General features: G+C 46.2%; 1 protein-coding gene across 1 annotated transcript in view; it reads right to left on the bottom strand.

Annotated features, from left to right (window-relative positions):
* paip1 (poly(A) binding protein interacting protein 1) overlaps positions 1-19,238 on the bottom strand; it is an 82,665-nt gene extending 63,427 nt beyond the window's left edge. Inside the window, exon 1 of the mRNA XM_085967588.1 lies at positions 18,815-19,238. Within this exon, the coding sequence (XP_085823714.1) occupies positions 18,815-19,178 (364 nt within the window). The 5' untranslated portion in view covers positions 19,179-19,238. The remainder of the gene's footprint in view (positions 1-18,814) is intronic.
* Positions 19,239-19,920: the final 682 nt, after the last annotated feature.

Below are 19,920 nucleotides of genomic sequence, written 5' to 3'. Positions count from 1 at the left end.
TCATAAGTTTTACAGTCCAAAATATATTTATATACATCCGGAGCAATGTAGTTGATCAGCATATTCAGCTTATTTAGAGACTCTTGATCCAACACGCCCAAAAAGTTTTTAAATGTAGAATACCAATGTTTCCATTTATCATCCACTCCAGCAGAACTGGGGTCAGCCTTGAATCGTTCTGGTTGAAGATATCGCTCCATTCTAACATAAAGTTAATAAATTGAAATAAAGAATAGATTTGCCTTCCAAAGCTAGGCTTTATTAACTTTAAAATCTGCAGCACAGCTTCCCACATCCAGTCCCAACCAAAGCTGGAAAAGAACTGAATTTAAGGTGGCCACAACACATCATGTGATCATCAACTACCAATGAGATTACAACATATATCCCAAGGCAGTTAACAAACAACCAATCACAATACTTTTACTAAACAAGGAATAATCACCACACACGGTCTGGCCGGTATGTGACTCCAGACCCACAGCAATGACTCAACTCCTAGCAAGCCACACAGTTGCATCAAAACCTCTACGAAAAACTAGAATAAGCCCTCCCTAACATCACTGTGGGGTGAGTACCTTCACCTCATGGACTGCAGCGGTTCAACGCAGCTCCCCGCCACATTCTCAAGGGCAATTCGGGGTGGGCAATAAATGCTAGCCTTGCCGACAACGCCCACATCCCTTGAATGAATTTTTAAAATCCTCTCAAAGTGCCAACCTTAATTTTTTTTCCTCTGCCATTTTCCCCCATAGTAATTTACTGTCCAAAATAAGCATTTAACCACAATTTAAATTTTAAACTAATGATTATATTAATCCATTTAACCAGCGTTTGTGCCTTTGTTGATGTTTTTACTTGAAGACCTCAGCCTCTCCAATAGCCCGGGCTGGGAGTGAATATTCTTGCCCAGGAAAGTAGCAGTACCAGTCAGTCAGCTATGCTGAAGATGATTATTTTATTTCGTGCCAAGTAGTTTCTGCTCAAAGGTTTTTCCACTTATTTGAAGAAAATGCTAGAGTACAACTCTTAAAAGTACATAACAAATAGGAGGAGTAGGCCATTCGGCCCCTCGAGCCTGCTCCGCCATTCAATAAGATCATGGCTGATCATCGACCTCAACTTCACTTTCCCGCCCGATCCCCATATCTCTCGATTCCCCTACAGTCCAAAAATCTATCAATCTCAGCCTTAAATAAGCACCCATAGCCCTCTGGGGCAGAGAATTAAAGAATCACAACCCTCAGTGAAGAAATCCCTCCTCACCTCAGTCTTAAATGGCTGACCCCTTCTCCTAAGACTATGCCCCCTAGTTCTAGACTCTCCAGCCAGGGGAAACAACTCTCAGCATCTACCCTGTCAAGCCCCTTCAGAATCTTGTACGTTTCAATGAGAACACCTCTTCTAAACTCTAGCGCATAGGCCCATTCTACACAATCTCTCATCATAAGACAGCCCTCTCATCCCAGGAATCAATCTAGTGAACCTTCGCTGCATTGCCTCCAAAGCAAGTAAATCATTCCTTAGATATGGAGACCAAAACTGCGCACAGTACTCCAGGTGTGGTCTCACCAAGGCCCTGTACAATTGTAGCAAGACTTCCTTACTCTAAAACTCCAACCCCCTTGCAATAAAGGCCAACATGCCATTTGCCTTCCTTATTGCTTGCTGTACCTGCATGCTAGCTTTCGGTGTTTCTTGCACGAGGACACCCAAATCTCTCTGAATACCAACATTTAAAAGTTTCTCACCATTTAAAAAATATTCTATTTTTCTAATCTTCCCACAAAAGTGACTAATCTCTCATTCTGTAACCTCATGGCCCAGCATATCCCTCACTCTACCATTACCATCAAGCCAGGGGACCAACCCTGGTTCAATAAGGAGTGTAGAAGAGCGTGCCAGGAGCAGCACCAGACGTATCTAAAAATGAGGTGCCAACCTGGGGAAGCTGCAACACAGGACTACATGCATGCTAAAAAGCAGAAGCAGCATGCTATAGACAGGGATAAGTGATCCCACAATCAACGGATCAGATCAAAGCTCTGCAGTCCTGCCACATCCAGTCGTGAATGGTGGTGGGCCATTAAACAACTAACGGGAGGAGGAGCCTCCATGAATATCCCCATCCTCAATGATGGCGGAGCCCAGCATGTGAATGCAAAGCCAAGGCTGAAGCGTTTGCAACCATCTTCAGCCAGAAGTGGCGAGTGGATGATCCTTCTCGGCCTCCTCCTGAGGACCCCACCATCACAGAAGCCAGTCTTTAGCCAATTCGATTCACTCCACGTGATATCAAGAAATGGCTGAACTGATACAGAAAAGGCTATGGGCCCTGACAACGTCCCGGCTGTCGTGAAGACTTGTGCTCCAGAACTAGCCGCGCCTCTAGCCAAGCTGTTCCAGTACAGCTACAACACTGGCATCTATTCGACAATGTGGAAAACTGCCCAGGTATGTCCTGTCCACAAAAAGCAGGACAAATCCAACCCGACCAATTACCGCCCCATCAGTCTACTCTCAATCATCAGCAAAGTGATGGAAGGTGTCATCGACAGTGCTATCAAGCGGCACTTACTCACCAATGCCTCTGTTTGGGTTTCGCCAAGGCCACTCGGCTCCCGGCCTCATTACAGCCTTGGTCCAAACATGTAAAAAGGAGCTGACTGCCCTTGACATCAAGGCAGCATTTGACCGAGTGTGGCATCAAGGAGCCCTAGTAAAACTGAAGTCAATGGGAATCAGGGGGAAAACTCTCCACCGGCTGGAGTCATACCTAGCACAAAGGAAGATGGTTGCAGTGGTTCGAGGTCAATCATCACAACCCCAGGACATCACTGCAGGAGTTCCTCAGGGCAGTGTCCTAGGCCCAACCATCTTCAGCTGCTTCATCAATGACCTTCCCTCCAACATAAGATCAGAAGTTTGCTGATGACTGCACAGTATTCAGTGCCATTCGCAACTCCTCAGATAATGAAGCAGTCCATGCCCGCATGCAGCAAGACCTGGGCGACATTCAGGCTTGGGCTGATAAGTGGCAGGTAACATTCGCTCCACACAAATGCCAGGCAATGACTATCTCCAACAAGCAAGAGTTTAACCATTGCTCCTTGACATTCAACAGCATTACAATAGCCAAATCCCCCACCATCAACATCCTGGGGGGGGCGCACCATTGACCAGAAATACTGTGGCAACAACAGGTCAGAGGCTGGGTATTCTGTGGCGAGTGTCTCACCTCCTGACTCCCCAAAGCCTTTCCACCATCTACAAGGCACAAATCAGGAGTGTGATGGAATACTCTCCACTTGCCTGGATGAGTGCAGCTCCAACAACACTTAAGAAGCTCGACACCATCCAGGACAAAACAGCCCGCTTCATTGGCACCCCATCCACCACCTTAAACATTCACTCCCTCCACCACCGGCGTACCGTGGCTGCAGTGTGTACCATCTACAAGATGCACTGCAGCAACTCGCCAAGGCTTCTTCGGCAGCACCTCCCAAACCCGCGGCCTCTTTCAGCTAGAAGGACAAGGGCAGCAGGCGCATGGGAACACCACCACCTCCAAGTTCCCCTCCAAGTCACACACCATCCTGACTTAGAAGTATATCGCTGATCCTTCACCATCGCTGGGTCAAAATCCTGGAACTCCCTCCCTGCCAGCACTGTGGGAGCACCTTCACCACACGGACTGCACCGCCTTATCAAGGGCAATTAGGGATGGGAAATAAATGCTGGCCTTGCCAGCGATGCCCACATCCCATGAATGAATTTTTAAAAAATTCCCTACATTATACTCCATCTGCCACCTTACTGCCCACTCACTTAGTCTATCTATATCCCTTTGCAGACTCTGTGTTCTCCTCACAGCTTACTGTCCCACTTTGTATCGCCAGCAAACTTGGATACATTACACTCGGGCCCTACATCTAGGTCATTAATATAGATTGTAAATAGCCGAGGCCCCAGCACTGATCCTTGCAGCACCCCACTCTTTACAGCCTACCAACCTGAAAAAGACCCGTTTATCCCTACTCCCGTGAACACTTAACTTGTGTAACGCCTTTTGGAAATCCAAATATACTACATCCACTGGTTCCCCATTATCTACCCTGCTAGTTACATCCTCAAAAAACTAATACATTTGTCAAACATGATTTCCCTTTCATAAAACCATGATAACTGCCTAATCATGTTATGATTTTCTAAGTGCCCTGATACCACTTCCTTAACAATGGATTTCAGCATTTTCCCCGATGACTGATGTCAGGCTAACTGGCCTGTAGTTCCGTTTTCTCTCTCCCTCCTTTCTTGAATAGCGATGTTACATTTGCGACCTTCCAATCCACTGGGACCGTTCTGGAATCTAGGGAATTTTGGAAGATCAAAACCAATGCATCCACGATCTCTGCAGCCACCACCTGTTTTAGAACCCTAGGATGTTGGCCGTCAGGTCCAAGGGATGTCAGCTGTCCAACCCATTAGTTTCTCTACTTACATTAATTACATTAAGTTCCTCATCTTCATTAGACCCTTGGTTCCCAAACATTTTTGGTATACTTTTGAGTCTTCTACTGTGAAGAGATACACAAAATATTTGTTCAACGTTTCTGCCATTTCTTTATTCCCCATAATTTCTCCTGTCTCAGCCTCTAAGGTGCCAATGTTTATTTTTGCTACACTCTTCCTTTTTACATACTTGTAGAAGCTCTTACAATTTGTTTTTATATTTCTTGCAAGTTTTCTCTCATTCTATATTTTCCTTTATCATCAATTTTTTGGTCATCCTTTGCTGGTTTCTGAAACTCTCCCAATCATCAGGCTTACAACTATTCTTCGCAACAGTATAAGCTTCTTCTTTCAATCTAATGCTACCCGTAACTTCTTTAGTTAGCCGTAGAGCTTTTATTTCTCAATGGAATGTATTTTTGTTGAGAATTATTAAATATTTCTTTATCTCCCACCATACCTTTTAATCTATTTTCCAATTTACCTTAGCCAACTCATACTTGTGTAATTGGCTTTATTTAAGTTTAAGACTCTAGTTTCGGACTTAGACAAGTCACTCTCAAACTTCACGTGAAATTTTATCATATTATGATCACTCTTCCCCAGAGGATAAGAACATAAGTAGGAGCAGGAGTAGGAGATACGGCCCCTCGGGCCTGCTCCGCCATTCAATAGGATCATGGCTGATCCGAACCTAGACTCACGTCCACTTCCCTGCCCTCTCCCCGTAACCCCTCATTCCCTTATCTGCTAGGAAACTGTCTATCTCCGTTTTAAATTTATTTAATGTTGCAGCTTCCACAGCTCTCTGGGGTAGCAAATTCCATAGATTTACTACCCTCTGAGTGAAGAAGTTTCTCCTCATCTCAGTTTTGAAAGGGCAGCCCCTTATTCTAAGATTACGCCCCCTAGTTCTAGTCTCACCCATCAGTGGAAACATCCTCACCGCATCCACCCAATCAAGCCCCCTCACAATCTTGTGTTTCGATAAGATCGCCTCATTCTTCTGAATTCCAATGAGTAGAGGCCCAACCTACTCAACCTTTCCTCATAAGTCAACCCCCTCATCTCCGGAATCAACCGAGTGAACCTTCTCTGAACTGCCTCGAGAGCAAGTATATCTTTTCTTAAATATGGAAACCAAAACTGTACGCAGTATTCTTAAATATGGAAACTAAAACTGTACGCAATATTACTACAGTTGTACAGGGCCTTGGTGAGACCACACCTGGAGTAGTGTGTGCAGTTTTGGTCTCCTTACCCAAGAAAGGATCCTTTACGATGAGATTGCTAATTACCCTGTCTCATTACACAACACAAGATCTAAAATAGCCTGCTCCCTGGTTGGTTCCATGACGTATTGTTCTAGGAAACTGTCCCGAATGCATTCCATGAAGTCGTCCTCCAGACTACCTTTGCCAATTTGATTTGTCCAGTCTATATGAAGATTAAAGTCCCCCACGGTTATTGCATTACCTTTGTTACAAAAGGGACCTGGGTGTCCTTGTACACCAGTCACTGAAAGCAAACATGCAGGTGCAGCAAGCAGTTAGGAAGGCAAATGGTATGTTGGCCTTCATTGCAAGAGGATTTGAGTACAGGAGCAAGGATGTCTTACTACAGTTGTACAGGGTCTTGGTGAGACCACACCTGGAGTAGTGTGTGCAGTTTTGGTCTCCTTACCCAAGAAAGGATATACTTGCCATAGAGGGAGTGCAGCGAAGGTTTACCAGACTGATTCCTGGGATGGCAGGACTGTCGTATAAGGAGAGATTGGGTCGAATAGGCCTGTATTCACTAAAGTTTAGAAGAATGAGAGGGGATCTCATTGAAATGTATAAAATTCTGACAGGGCTAGACAGACTGGATGCAGGGAGGATGTTTCCCCTGGCTGGGGGCTCCAGAACGAGGGGTCGCAGGCTCAGTATACGGGGTATGACATTTAGGACTGAGATGAGGAGAAATGTCTTCACTCAGAGTGGTGAACCTGTGGAATTCGCTACCACAGAAGGCTGTGGTGGCCAAGTCACTGAATATATTTAAGGAGATCGATAGATAGATTTCTAGGCGCAAAAGGCGTCAAGGGGTATTGGGGAAAGAGCGGGAATATGGTATTGAGATAGAGGATCAGCCATGGTCATATTGAATGGTGGAGCAGGCTTGAAGGGCCGAATGGCCTACTCCTGCTCCTATTTTTCTATGTTACAAGCTTCTACTATTTCTTGATTAATATTCTGTCCAATGGTATAGCTACTGTTAAGGGGCCTATATGCGACTCCCACCAGTGTTTTCTGCCCCTTGTTATTCCTTATCTCCACCCATACTGATTCTACTTCCTGATCTTCCGAGCAGAGATCCTTTCTCTCCACTGTCCTTATGTCATCCTTTATCAGGGCTACCCAACCCCCGCTTTTCCATTCTGCCTGTCTTTTCGAAACGTCAAGTACCCTGGAACATTTAGTTCCCAACCTTGGTCACCTTGCAACCACGTCTCTGTAATGGCTATTAGATCAAACTGAATTATCTCTATTTGTGACACTAGTTCATCTATCTTCTAACGAATGCTTCATGCATTCAGATAAAGACTTTAATTTAAATTTTTTACCATACTTCCCTGCGTTAAACTCGCCGTCCCTTCCTGTCGCACTCTGCTTATTTTTACCTGAATCACTACATTACCTTGACCTTTCTCTTTAGATTTCTAAATTTCCCCTCACCTGACCGCTTCTCCCTGCCCTTTTTTTTTTTTTTTTTAGTTTAAAGCCCTATCTACAGCCCTAGTTATTCGATTTGCCAGGATGCTGGTCCCAGCCCGGTTTAAGTGAAGACTGTCCCGACAGAACAGCTCCCTCTTCCCCCAGTACTGGTGCCAGTGCCCCACGAGTTGAAACCCCTTCTTCCCACACCACTCTGAGTCACGCATTTAACTCTCTGATCTGCTTGATCCTATGCCAATTTGCGTGTGGCTCAGGTAATACCCTTAAGGTTCTGCTTATTAATTTAGACCCTAGCTCCTCAAACTCCCTCAGCAGAACCACATTCTTAGTTCTACCTATGTCGTCGGTTCCGACATGGACCACAACTGGATCCTGCCACCCACCCCCCCCCAACTCCAAGTTCTTCTCCAGCCGCGAGGATATATCCTTAACCTTGCAGACAACACAGCCTTCGGAACTCTTTTGTGGCTGCAGAGTACAATATCTATTCCCCGACTATACTGGCCCCTACCACCACCACATTCCTTCCTTTTCCCCTCCACTTGGAGGGCCCCCTGTACAAAGGTGCCGTGGTCAGTTTGCCCATCCATACAGGTAGCAAGTACCTCGTACCTGTTGGACAAGGTCAAGGGCTGAGACTCCTCCATCACTACATCCTGGGTCCCCATACCTGCCTGACTCGCAGTCACACCCTCCTGTTCCTGACCACTGACAAACTCTAAAGTACTATTTAACCTAAGGGGGTGTCCAGGTAACTCTCCCCCTCCCTGATGCATCGCAATGTCTGCAGCTCGTACTCCAGCTCATCAATTCTGAGCCAAAGTTCCTCGAGTTGCAGACACTTACTGCAGGTGTGGTTGCTCAGGATCGTGATGCTCTCCACAAACTCCAGTTATGACACCACCTGCCCCGCCATCTCTAACCTTGTTTTATTTATTAATTAATTAAAGCTTTTATTCAGTTGATATTTTAGTTTTATTGTTTGATTATTTTATCTAGTTTAAGTTATTAATTTAATAAGTACTACCAAGTTAGTTTCTCAGCTCTTAATTTAACCCCCTTGTCTAACTTGGAGGGAAAAAAATTGTAATAAAGCCTTAAAGGTCAAATTGAAAAAGCGTCAAGAAAAAAGGCTCTATGTGCCCGAGAAAGAAAATGATTCAGGTTATATACCTGTTGCAGCCTTTGTTTTGTGTTGATAAACTGCAGAGTACATGCAAGAGGAGAACGTGATTTATTCATGGAATGTTATTTCGGTGACTATTGGCAACACCTTTGACCTGCACTGCGCCATTATATACATTATAACTGACCTTAATATCCTGCAACGGATGTTATAGTCAGCCTAACATCAGTGGTGGGGAAATTTTCAGACAATAATCTGGGGCAAAATAACTGTCACTTAATAAATGACAGCGAGCACGGATTTCTTAAAGGCAAATTGTGTCTGACAACTTGATTTGAGTTCTTTAACAAAGTAACGGAGAGGGTGGATGAGGTTAGTGCATTGGCGTCGTGCATATGGACTTTAAAAAAAAAACGTTTGGTAAAGTACCACATAATAGACTGGTTAGCAAGATTGAAGCAGGATTAAAGGGACAATGGCAGTGTGGATACAAAAATGGCTAAGGGATTAAAAGCAGAGCAGTGATGAACGATTGCTTTTCAGACTGGAGGGAAGTATACAGTGGCGTTCCCCAGGGGTCAGTATTAAGACCACTGAACTTTTTGATGTACATTAATGACCTGGATAACAACAGAAAATGCTGGAAAAACTCAGCAGGCCAGGCAACATCCGTGGAGAGAGAAACCGAGTCAACGTTTCAGGTCAAAACCCTTCTTCAGAACTTTAATGACCTGGACTTGGGTATACGGGGCATAATTTCAAAGTTTGTAGGGGATATGAGACTCAGAAATGTAGTAAACAGTGAGGAGGATAGTAACAGACTTCAGCAGAACATAGACAGACTGGTGAAATGGGCAGACACATTGCAGGTGAAATTTAAGTGTGATATATTTTGGTAGGAAGAATGAGGGGAGGCAATATAAACTCAATGGAACAATTTTAGAGGAGGATGCAGGAATAGAAATACACAAATCTTTGAAGGTGGCAGGGTAAGTTGAGAAGGCTGTTAAAAAAGCATATGGGATCCTTGGCTTTATTAATAAAGGCATAAAGTACAAAAGTAAGGAAGTCGTGCTAAACCTTTATAAATCACTGGTTAGGCCTCAACTGGAGTATTGTGTTCAATTCTGGGCCCCACATTTTAGGAAGGATGTCAAGGCCTTGGAGAGGGTGCAGAGGAGATTTACTCGAATGGTACCAGGGATACGGGACGTCAGTTATGTGGAGAGGCTGGAGAAGCTGGGGTTGTTCTCCTCAGAGCAGAGAAGTTTGAGAGATTTGATAGGTGTTCAAAATCATGAATGGTTTTTATAGAGTAAATAAGGAGAAACTGTTTCCACTGGCAGGAGGGTCGGTAACCAGAGGACACAGATTTAAAATGATTGGCAAAAGAACCAGAGGCGAGATGAGGAGAATTTTTTTTACTCAGTGTGTTTTGATGATTTGGAATGCGCTGCCTGACAGGGCGGTGGAAGTAGATTCAATGGTAACTTTCAAAAGGGAATTGGATAAATACTTGAGGGGGAAAGATTTGCAGGGCTGTGGGGAAAGAGCAGGGAGTAGAACTGTGGTGTATGTGCCTTTAAGAGCAATTATGGTGTATGTGCCTTTAAGAGCCCCAGGTGTGCGTAATGCCGGTAATTGCCACTTGGGCTATATAAGCCTGTGTATTGTGTATATCCTTTAGAAACCCCCCCCCAGACTTGCTTAGTAAATACCTATGAACCAACTCCTGTCTTCAGTGTCTTTATCTACACACGGACACTACAGTGGCGACGAAGTGGAAACGGACTTACCTGCAATTCGGCAGCACCTCAAGGACATCGATTCCTCCAGCGTCCAGAAGACTCAAGGAAGTAAGAGAAACTGTGGTTTCACCGGCTGGCCAAGCTGGTGACAGGTACTGCGCTAATCCTTCCTGGGCGTCAGGCTGGAGCTCCAGCGGCGGGCTCTACAGCTGAACCAGGCAGCGAAATCGGAGGCAAGCAATAACGGACTGGGAGGGTGCACTCGAGAGACGGCCGGCGCGGCAAGCAGGTCAGCGTTTAGACCTCCGTCGGGAACGAGTCTCCAACAGTGAATAAACGGAAACCACAGTAAAACAGCGTTGTTATCGGTAACAGCGGCGGGAAAGCGCGGGAAGCGCCATATCGTTGCTACAGAGAGAAAACAAAAAGCGCGGGAAGCGCCATATCTTTTCTGAAATGCCTAAATCTGGTAATATTGAGGCTTTTGATGGTGAAATAGAAGATTGGACCACATACGTGGAAAGAGTAGAGGTTTATTGCACTGCAAATGGAATAACAGATGAAAAAAAAGCTTCAGTACTTCTGAACTTAATGGGCGCGAAGACATACGGGCTGTTACGAAATTTAATCACTCCAGCCAAACCAAAGGACAAGACTTTTAAAGAAATTGTTGATACCCTGCAGGAGCATTTAAACCCAACACCGCTGCTGATAGCGGAACGATTCAAGTTCTTCAAGAGAAATCAACACAAGAATGAAAGTAACGCTGATTACCTAACCGAATTAAGAAAGCTATCAAAGTACTGCCAATTCGGAGCAGGACTATCGGATTATCTTCGAGACAAATTTGTTTGCGGTCTCTTAAGTGAAGGAACACAAAAAAGACTGCTTTCTGAAAAAGATTTAACATTGGACAAAGCTTTCAGTATGGCTGTATCATACGAAGCAGCAGCAAAAGGAGCTGCAGAGATACAACAAGAGACACAGGACTTCGGCACCCATAAAATGACAGGAGTTCGGAAGATGTTATCGCTGCGGCAGATCCACCCATAACCAGAGGGACTGCTGGTTCAAGGGCAAAGCATGCAGGCAATGTGATAAGATTGGACACATTGCACGGGTATGCCAATCTGGACAAAATAAATCCACTGACAGAAAACAAAAAATCAATAAAGAAAAGTACAGGAAGGTACAAATGATGACGGACAATAGCTCCGAAGACCAGAATAGCGATAGCGACTCCGGAAACAAGAGACTAAGCTGTCTCAAATTACATAATGTACTTGCCAAAGAGGATTACCAAACCATTTGGGTTACCCTCACAATAGCAGGGTCCCCAGTTAAAATGGAGCTAGATACAGGATCAGCTCTAACCGTAATAAATCGACGAGATTACGAGGCTATTTTCGCATATACCTCTAAAAGACACATCCATTATCTTAAAAACATATACGGGGCAGAAAGTCTACCCCAAAGGAAAAATAAGGGTGCCTGTGGTATACAACGGCAAAGAAATACAAAAGTTGTATTTATACATTCTACAAGATGGTGGTCCACCGTTGTTGGGACGTGAATGGATAAGGAAGATACGTTTAGACTGGCACTCCATTCAGGCACTGACGGTGACCAGTAAGGAAAAAAACAATGATGACATCATACCTGAACGATTAAAAGACATCTTGGCCAACGCCAAAGAAGTGTTTCAAGAGAAACTAGGAACCTTGAAAGGCATCACCGCCTCAATAAAAGTGGAAGATACAGCAATTCCAAAATTTTTTAAGGCAAGACCGGTGCCATACGCAATACGTCCGGCAGTCGAGGCAGAGCTGAAGAATTTGGAAAAGGCAGGCGTATTATCCAAAATAGATTGGAGCGAATGGGCAACACCCATCGTTCCAGTCATGAAAAAAACATTGAAAAATAACTCTGAGGAACAGAAAAAAATTCGCATCTGTGGGGACTTTAAGGTGACTGTAAACCCGGTCCTTCACACGGTACAGTATCCTCTTCCGAGGATAGAAGATATTTTCGCCTCACTATCTGGAGGGAAACGTTTCACAAAAATTGACTTGGCACAGGCATATCTACAGATAGAGGTTGAGGAGACCTCTAAAAAGTATCTCACAATAAACACACACAAAGGCCTGTACCAGTACAATCGACTGGTTTTTGGAATAGCATCAGCTCCAGCTATCTGGCAAAGAGCTATGGAGCAAGTCCTGCAAGGGATTCCGGGGACTCAATGCTACCTGGACGACATCCTTATAACAGGAGAAAACGACAACGAGCACCTTGCCAATTTGGAGCAGGTGCTCACTAGGCTGAAAGAACGGGGCCTACGAGCAAATCGCCCCAAGTGCGAATTTTTCCAAAATCAGATATCATATTGTGGCCACATAATTACTAAGGAAGGGTTGCATAAGTCACCTGAAAAAATTGAAGCAGTTATAAAAGCCCCAGCACCTGAAAATGTTTCACAATTAAGGTCATTCCTGGGATTAATAAATTACTATCATAAATTTTTACTGAACTTATCAACTATTCTACACCCTCTTAATGATCTTCTACAGACAGGAGTGATTTGGAAATGGAACGAAGACTGTAAACGTGCCTTCCATAAATGTAAAGACTTAATCACATCCGAGAAAATTTTGGCTCATTACAACCCATCACTACCAATCAGACTGGCGTGCGATGCATCCCCTTACGGCATAGAAGCGGTATTGTCCCATAGATTCCCTGATGGCTCGGAACGGCCGATAGCTTTTGCGTCACACTCATTGAACTCAGCTGAGCGTAACTATGCCCAGATAGACAGGGAAGCACTCAGCCTGGTATGGGGAGTGAAGAAATTCAACCATTACCTACACGGACAAAAATTTACCTTGCTGACTGACCATCAACCCCTCATCTCCATATTCAACCCTAAAAAAGGTGTCCCCATTATGACGGCACAAAGACTACAGAGGTGGTCCCTTTTTCCAGGGGCACACCAATACAACATTGAATACAAAGGGTCAAAACAGCATGGGAATGCTGACGGTTTATCACGCCTGCCGTTGCCAACGATAGAAGAGGCACCTACAGTAGACCCAGTGGAGATATTCCACTCTACCATAGTGGAATGTCTACCGGTGACAAATTCTGCCATTGAAAGGGAGACAAGAAATGACCCTACTCTCTCACGGGTCTACGATTTAACAGTGAAGGGATGGCCAGCACATGGCGAACCACTGTTGCCAGCATTCTCACAAAGAAGAGAACAGCTGTCAGTGTGCCGAGGAACCTTGATGTGTGGATCCAGAGTGGTGATTCCACCCAAACTCCAGGATAAAGTGCTAAAGGAGCTTCACGAGGGGCATCTGGGTGGAGTGAAAATGAAGAACCTAGCTAGGGCGTTTGTATGGTGGCCAGGTATCGATGGAGACATCGAAGACATGACCAAGAGCTGCCTAGGATGCCAGAAGGTCCAAAATGCTCCGCCACAGGCCCCTCTACATCCATGGGAGTGGCCCTCATCTCCCTGGCAAAGGGTGCACATCGACTTTGCTGGTCCATTTATGGACTCAATGTTCTTAATCGCAGTTGATGCACACTCCAAGTGGCCGGAGGTAATAAAGATGTCCTCCACCACCACGGAAAAAACCATCACAGTATTAAGGACCATATTTGCCAGGAATGGGCTGCCGGAGCAGATATGTTCTGATAATGGACCGCAATTTATGTCCGAAGAATTCAGAAAGTTCTTAAAGAACAATGGGGTAAAGCACTACACGTCCGCCCCATACCATCCCGCCACCAATGGATTGGCTGAAAGGTTTGTCCAGACCTTCAAGAAGGCCATCAAGGCCATGGGTAATGAAGACATAAAACTTCAAGGTGGATAACTTCTTATTTGCATATAGGAATGCAACGCATATGGTTACCAACCAAACTCCCGCCATGATGTTCTACAATAGAAACCTAAGATGCCGGCTGGATTTGGTCAAGCCCAACATCCGAAGGGACGTGGAGAACCGGCAGTTTCAGGGCATGAATGAAAGGCCAACTAGGGCCTTCCAGATAGGCCAACCGGTTTTGGCCCGGGACTACCGTACCGAGAAATGGCAGCCTGGAACTATCTGCACACGATTAGGACCACTGATGTATACCATGGACATCGGAGACAGCATAATAAGGCGCCATGCTGACCAAATCATCAAGTCATCCGAAAAGGGACAACCTACACCACCACTCTATACATCTAACGATGAAGTAGAGATATCCATATCTACCTCCGATCCGGTGATACTGGAGCCCGATGAACCCGACACTGGCCTTCAAGCCGAATCAGCCTTGCCAGAAGAACCTACTACACCACCAGAAACTACTACACCCCCGAGGCGTTATCCGGACCGAGTCAGGAAGCCTCCTGAGAGACTAACTTATAATTAATTAATACAGCAATGTATATTATTTTGCATATAACATGTAATTAATAATTACTTAAAATATGATGTACTAGTTAGCTAGAAGGGGAGGAATTGTGGTGTATGTGCCTTTAAGAGCCCCAGGTGTGCGTAATGCCGGTAATTGCCACTTGGGCTATATAAGCCTGTGTATTGTGTATATCCTTTAGAAACCCCCCCCAGACTTGCTTAGTAAATACCTATGAACCAACTCCTGTCTTCAGTGTCTTTATCTACAGACGGACACTACAAGAACTAATTGGATAGCTCTTTCAAAGAGCCGGCACAGGCACAATGGGTCGAAAGGCCTCCTTCTGCGCTGTATGTATGATTCAATTACCTGTGTGTATATTAATTTACCTGCATACCCTGAAATGGACAGCCTCTCTCTACATATTATATATATTGCCAGTGCATATATATATTAATTAATTTCCCTTAAAACCCTGCAGTGGGAGATCTGTTCCTATGTTTACATTATGTATGTATATATTTGCATCAATTTACCTGAACACCCTGCAATGGGAGGCCAATTAATACATTTTATTTTAACCTTTCAGGTCAGTTTTTCTCACCACAGATGCTGCCTGACCTGCATTTCCTGTTTTTCTTTCAGTTTTCCAGCATCTGCAGTATTTTGCTTCTGTATTAGTGTTTAATTCACTGCCACATTTCTTTTACCTTGTTCACCTTCATTGCTTTCTGGTTCCCTTCTCGTGTTTGATCAGCTATCTATCAAAACTCGCTTTCGCAGCCACATCTCTTTCCTCAGCCACTGTCTCTAGCTCCAACTTATTCCACGTGGATTCCAACTGAAATTCCACCCTTTATGTTTCAGATCCACCCAGGATTAGATATCTCCAAGATAGTCAGCGTTCCTCGACCCACTGCTCTCACCGCATCCAGAGATCCGCGCTCAACGCCACACGCATGCTCTCAACACCTCTCTTCAGCAGCACCGAAGCACTCCACCTCACAGCTGTCCTGGTCCGCAGTTCCATTTCATCCTTCGCCTCAACCGGCACTTTAACAAAAATAACGTTTTTTTCCTTCCTTTCAGGAGTCGAGGATCGCAAGCTTCAACAACTCTTTGATATGGACGGGACACCGCTCCAGAACCTTCACTTTCCTCTGACCGCATGCCTCCTTCTGATCTCGTCCTTTGCCGTGTTTTCATTATCCCCTGACATTCCCCTCTCTGACCCCAAACGAACAGCCCTCGGCAAAAAGTGACCTGAAACGTGAACTAGAATCATAGAAATTCACGGCACAGAAGGAAGCCATTCGGCCCATCGTGTCTGTGCCGGCCGAAAAAAAGGGCTATCCAGCCTAATCCCACTTTCCAGCTCTTGGTTCGTAGTCCTCTCTTTCCACAGATGCAGCCTGACCCGCTGAGCGTTTCCAGCATTTTCTACATTGCTAGTAATGTAACTGCTAGATTTTATATACATTGTCTGTACTCTCTAACTCTCTCTCCTCCCTTAAGACACTCCTTAACACCTACCTCTGACCAAGCTTTTGATCATCTGCCCTATCTCCTTATGTGGCTAGTGTCCAATTTTTGTTTGATAACACTCCTGTGAAGCACCTTGGGACGTTTTACGAGTTAAAGGCGCTATATAAATACAAGTTGTTGTATATATTTACATCAAGTTACCTGAACACCCTGCAATGGGAAGCCTACTAGTACATTTTATATAATTTATCTGTGTTCAGTTATATTCATTTATCTGACCACCTTGGAATGTCACATCTATCCCTACATGTTATACACATTACCTGCATACATTGATAGCAATGTAACTCTTCCTATATTTTATATATTGTCTGTTCATATTATTGCCTTTACATATTACTGCCTGTATATATATTTACATCAATTTACCTGAACCCCCTGTAATGGGAGGCCTCTGCAATGAGCAGTCTGTGCCTACACTTATTATACATTACTAGTATGTGTAAATTATATATTATATGCACATTAATATGTCCCTGTAGATTCTACACATTCAAATAATAATTTGCTTTTTTATTTTTCCTACCAAGATGGAGTATAATGTGGGAAAGTGTGAGGTTATCCACTTCAGTAGGAAAAATAAAAAAGCAAATTAATTATTTAAATGGAGACTACAGAATGCTGCAGTACAGAGGGATCTGGGGGTCTACGTACATGAAACACAAAGTTAGCATGCAGGTTCAGCAAGTAATTAGGAAGGCAAATGGAATGTTGGCCTTTATTGCAAAGGGGGATGGAGTATAAAAGTAGGGAAGTCTTGCTACAACTGTACAGGGCGTTGGTGAGACCACACCTGGAGTACTGTTTTGGTCTCCTTATTTGAGCAATATACTTGCATTGGAGGCAGTTCAGAGAAGGTTTACTAGGTTCATTCCTGAGATGAAGGGGTTAACATAGAAACATAGAAGATAGGAGCAGGAGTAGGCCATTCGGCCCTTCGAGCCTGCTCTGCCATTCAATGAGATCATGGCTGATCATCCAAATTCAGTACCCTGTCCCTGCTTTCTCCCCATATCCCTTGATCCCTTTAGCCTCAAGAAATATATCCAACTCTTTCTTGAATATATTTAATGAACTGGCCTCCACCGCCCTCTGTGGCAGAGAATTCCACAGGTTCACCACTCACTGGGTGAAGAAATTCCTCATTTCAGTCCTAAATGGCTTACCCCTTATTCTTAGACTATGACCCCTGGTTCTGGACTCCCCGGCCATCAGAAACATCCTTCCTGCATCTAGTCTGTCCAGACCTGACAGAATTTTATAGGTTTCGATGAGATCCCCTCTCAATCTTCTAAACTCCAGTGAGTATAAGCCCAATCGACACAATGAGCATGTTGGGCCTATACTTATTGGAATTTAGAAGAATGAGAGGTGATCTTATTTAAACATAAGATTCTGAGGGGGCTTGACAGGGTAGATTGCAGGATGTTTCCCCTCGTGGGGGAATCTAGAACTAGGGGGCATAGTTTCAGAATAAGGGGTCGCCCATTTAAAACGGAAATGAAGAGAAATTTCTTCTCTCAGAGGGTCGTGAATCTTTGGAATTCTCTACCCCAACGAGCTGTGGAGGCAGAGTCATTGAATATATTGATAGAAACATAGAAGATAGGAGCAGGAGTAGGCCATTCGGCCCCTCGAGCCTGCTCCACCATTCAATGAGATCATGGCTGATCATCCAAACTCAGTACCCTGTCCCTGCTCTCTCCCCATATCCCTTGATCTCTTTAGCCTTAAGAAATATATCTAACTCCTTCTTGAATATATTTATTGAATTGGCCTCAACTGCCTTCTGTGGTAGAGAATTCCACAGGTTTACCACTCTCGGTGAAGAAATTCCTCCTCATCTCTGTCCTAAATGGCTTACCCCTTATCCTTAGACTGTGACCCCTGGTTCTGGACTCCCCGGCCATCGGGAACATCCTTCCTGCATCTAGTCTGTCCAGTCCTGTTAGAATTTTATAAGTTTCAATGAGATCCCCTCTCATTCTTCTAAACTCCAGCGAGTACAAGCCCAATCGACCCAATCTCTCCTCATACGTCATTCCTGCCATCCCAGGTATCAGTCTGGTGAATCGAGGCGGAGATAGACAGATTTTTGAGTTACAGGGGAGTCAAGGGTTATGGGGAGCGGGCAGGGAAGTGGCGTTGAGGCCAAGATCAGATCAGCCTTGATTTTATTGAATGGCGGAGCAGGCTCGAGAGGCCAAATGGCCTTCTCCTAATTCTTATGTTCTACTTGTGTCTATAGGATGAGCAGCCTGTCCTTGCACTTTATATAAATGACCAGCATGTGTGCACATTATGTACATTAATATCCCCGACCCCTGTCCCTTTATTAGATTCTATACAGTGTCTATATGAGCAGTCTGTGCCTGTACATATTAGTGCCTGTATGTATATTTACATCAATTTACCTGAACCCCCTGTAATGGGAGGCCTCTTTGCAATGAGCAGTCTGTGCCTACACTTTATAGCCATCACCAGTATGTGTACATTTTACCTGAAGAAGGAGCAGCGCTCCGAAAGCTTGTGATTTCAAATAAAGCTGTTGGACTATAACCTGGTGTTGTGTGACTTCTTACATTTTATAGATACACACATTAATGGAGCCCTGCGCCTATAGGTTCTATCCATTAGCCGTGTCTATGATGAGCAGCCTGTCCACACTGTGATGTGTATAAAGTGTGTGAACACTACATTACCTCCCTCTCCCCTCCCTCGCTCCCGGTCTGTCGGGCGCCCGTTACCTGAATACTCGGCGGCGGGCGGGCTGCTCCGCGGCTGCCTCAGCGGCTCCTGCTGCTGGATGCCGCTCTTGACGTGGACGCCGTTGCCCTGCACGATGGCGGCCCCGCTGGCGGCAGCGCCCCCGGCCGCGGGCCCCAGGCCGTTCTCCTGCGCGCCGTCGCCGTGTCCCCGGGCCCGCGGGCCGGCCGAGAGTGGAGCGGGGGCCGGGGCCGCCGAGGAGACTCCCTGCGGGGCCAGGAGAGGCGCCGGTGGTGGGGGTAGGGCAGGGGCCGGTGCCACCGCGGCGACGGCGCCCAAACCCCGGCCTCGGCCGCGCCCGGCTCCCGGCGCCCGGTCGAAAGCGGCGGGTTTGCCGCCCTCCATCGTCCGCGACCGTTTGCCCGTCCGTCCGTCCGCCGCACTTCCGGCGGAAGCCGCTCGCTCGCTCGCCACCGGGCACCGCCCCCTACCCGGGCCACGCCCCCTGGTCAATCAGAACACGCCCCCTCAATTAAACCACGCCCCCTGGTCCATCTGGACACGCCCCCTCGCCCAAACCACGCCTCCCGACCTCAGGTCCCGGCCCTCAACTTCAGCCCCGCCCCCTGCCGCTCGCTCGCTTGCCACCGGGCCCCGCCCCCTGCCCAGACCACGCCCCCTGGTGCAAACCACGCCTCCGCCCATCAGGCCACGCCCTCATGCCCAAGGCCCCGCCCCCTACCCGGCACAGCCCATGGGCCACGCCCACATTGCCCAGGTCGCGCCCCATCTCACGTCACAGGTCCTAGGCCACGCCCACACGCGCCAGGTCCCGACTCAGGCCGCGCCCCTCGAGGCCACGCCCCATATCTAGGCCGCGCCCCCTCTCCCCATGCCCCGCCCCCTCAGCCCGGGCTCCGCCCCTCGTCGCAGGCCCCGCCCCCCGCTCCCAAACTAAACCAGCTGCGCCACACTCCGGGCCAACCGCCGCCGCCGCCGATTGGCGAGGATCGGCTGAGCGGGGGCAAGAAGTGACGCCGCAAAAAAACACTACCAGTCCTCCAGCCCACTGCGCCGCCGGCAGGTGGATGGTGAAACAGGCAACCTCCGGACTCAGGACAACAAAGACACACCTGCATTTATTTAG

This window comes from Somniosus microcephalus, chromosome 1 (assembly GCF_052327205.1).
Source record: "Somniosus microcephalus isolate GS21.2 chromosome 1, FLI_Smic_1.0, whole genome shotgun sequence".
Lineage (NCBI taxonomy): Eukaryota > Metazoa > Chordata > Chondrichthyes > Squaliformes > Somniosidae > Somniosus > Somniosus microcephalus.
This window is presented reverse-complemented; position numbering and strand designations above follow the sequence as displayed.